This window comes from Pterocles gutturalis, unplaced genomic scaffold, assembly GCF_000699245.1.
Source record: "Pterocles gutturalis isolate BGI_N339 unplaced genomic scaffold, ASM69924v1 scaffold6230, whole genome shotgun sequence".
NCBI classification, from domain to species: domain Eukaryota; kingdom Metazoa; phylum Chordata; class Aves; order Pterocliformes; family Pteroclidae; genus Pterocles; species Pterocles gutturalis.
Window position 1 is genome coordinate 75185 of NW_010143264.1, and position 2380 is coordinate 77564.

The following is a 2380-nucleotide window of genomic DNA, read 5'->3' on the forward strand; positions in this document are numbered from 1 at the left end:
AGGTACAACATGAACACTGGCTTGATGGAATAGCAGACATAAATCTTCATTCCTAACTGGATTTCGCAACTTCCTTGTTTCTTCCAGGGAGCGAGTTCTCAGGGAATCCCTATAGCCACCCTCAGTACACAACCTACAATGAGGCTTGGCGGCTCAAAGGTTCAGCAACCCTGCATTACTAAGTGAGTACCTCTTTCCCACAACACGCCCCCAGCCTCGTGCTCCTTCTGTTTGTCTCTTTGTTTTCTTTTATTTGTTGGTTTTTTCTTTTTTCTTCTTTTTTTCCTCTTTTTTTTTTGTTTGTTTGTTTCTGAAGAGGGCATTCAAGTATTTGGCCAGGTGAGAGACCTTTTTCCTTACTCTCCAGTCCAGTGTCTAGATGGGTTTATACCTCACGTGTGTTTTGTATCTATTCTGAAGCCAATTCCTATTGGGTGGGACAGTTCAGAATTCCAGTTCAGCTCTGTCTTCTCCATGGCCTGCATCCACAGTTTATTCCAGATGAGATCAGAAGTTAAATTAAGGTTCTGCTACCCTCTCAGGCTGCAATCAGCATCTATTCAAGGTCTGATTAAAAATCCAGATGAGGTTTCACCCCTCTGCCAATCTAAACAGTCAGTTCCTGGGGATCTGGAAATCCAATAGAAGTTCTTCCTGTCGGACCAGTTGGAACAGCATCCAGAGTGCGAGACAGGCTGCACCACTAGGTTTATAATAGCCAGTAGAGTTTTCTTGCAGGGATATATCCATCTCCAGTGACTCTAATATGTCCAGAAATAGTCAGGTTTTTTTTCAGAGGATAAAAAACCTCCCTTAAGACCTTATCTTCTAATACAATATTTCTTTGCAGGGGAATAGGAAGAGATTTATTATATGTAAAAAAAAATCAGCTGTGATTATTACCTACATACTTACTGAGGTTTAACAAATGGATAATAGATGCACATTTTATTCCAATGTTGTTAAACCTCAGTAAATATGGTCTTAATAATCAATCACTATTTAACACACATTCAATAACCTTCTAGAGAGCTTTCATGCCAAATGTGTCCAAAAGCCCAAGCAATAAAACATTGTAATTTTGTTTCATTTCCCCCCTCCTGGTTTTAAAAGTAACCTGCTATATTTTGTCAGGTATTCTCAGAACATCTGTCCCTGACACTTTCCGTGTGGCCGCAGATCAGGTGTGGTGTACTGCTGCTGCAATGCTTACAGGCTTCCCTCTTGGCAGCTTACTGGTGGTCAGAAGGAGCAAAAGGATCTCCTTCCTGCAGAGGAGCTTCAGAGCCAGAGGCCACAGTTGCCTCTCTCTACCAAAACGTGACCCTTGTCTGGCTTCCACCGATTGCCTTTCCATAATCCCGTTAAGAGCTGAGTTCCCAAGTTCGTTCTTTTGATTCCTTTCCTTTCCTTTCCTTTCCTTTCCTTTCCTTTCCTTTCCTTTCCTTTCCTTTCCTTTCCAGTTCTCCTTTGGTTTTTTTCTTTATTTGTTTGGGTTTTGTTTTGTTTTGTTTTTTTTTTTTACTGTTTGTCCTTTCAACCAGTCCATTCTTCTCCTGTGTTAACTTTCAGGTTCCCCTTATTATTATAGTGCCACATCCCGGGGCTCCGCACCTCCCACTGCTGCCGCTGCCTATGACCGCCACTAGTTACCATGGAAACCACATGAAACTGCAGGGCGACAGCTTAGGCCTCCACATTGTACCTGTCTGATCACCTCCCTCCGTCCCTGGGAAGGGTGAAGACACCTTCTCCATTCCTCCCCACAGTCCAGTTCCTTCCTCTTGGCCATGAAGGCGCCAGACCAAGTGCTCACCACACAAGACTGAGACCCCTTGCACCCCTGCCCTCCACCCTGACACTCCCCCCAGGCTGGGAAAAGCCTGTGGCCAAGCAGCTTCTCCTGTCGGAGCCCTCTGCCGCGCTGGGCAAAGCGCAGCCACGCAAAGTCCCCTTGGCTTCCAGGACTTGAGGCGGACTGGGGAGCAACGCAGCTGGCAACCATTGCCCTACAGGACCCCCTTCTTCTGGGAGCAGTAAGGGCCAGGGGAAGCTGGGGAGAACGCCGCTCATGAAACACTGTTCCCCAAAGATACGCTCTTCTGTGGTGGACTCTTCAACACGTACAACCTGTGATGCTCACCCTGTTTCCCAGGACAGAGGGAACAGTCTGGCAAGAGCAGAGATGGCAGTATAGAGACCTGGCCCATCTGGCAATGAAGAAAAGGACCAAGTAACTATCTGCACTCTGCAAGATGTTCTCCGTGCACCTCATCCCCGCACTCCAGCGTGGCTTCCCCCATAGCTGGCTGCACCTCGTGCATGGTGACTTTGCAGGCCAGAAGTTGGAGGAATCTCACACATACACCCACAATTTCTG

At 46.7% G+C, this 2380-nt stretch overlaps 1 protein-coding gene across 1 annotated transcript in view; it reads left to right on the forward strand.

Annotated features, from left to right (window-relative positions):
• The window catches only part of LOC104469917 (paired box protein Pax-2-like), a 50088-nt gene extending 48223 nt beyond the window's left edge, over nt 1-1865 (forward strand). The window contains 3 exon segments of the mRNA XM_010084658.1: nt 88-149; nt 152-182; nt 1573-1865. Of these exon segments, the coding sequence (XP_010082960.1) occupies nt 88-149; nt 152-182; nt 1573-1649 (170 nt within the window). The 3' untranslated portion in view covers nt 1650-1865.
• Nucleotides 1866-2380: the final 515 nt, after the last annotated feature.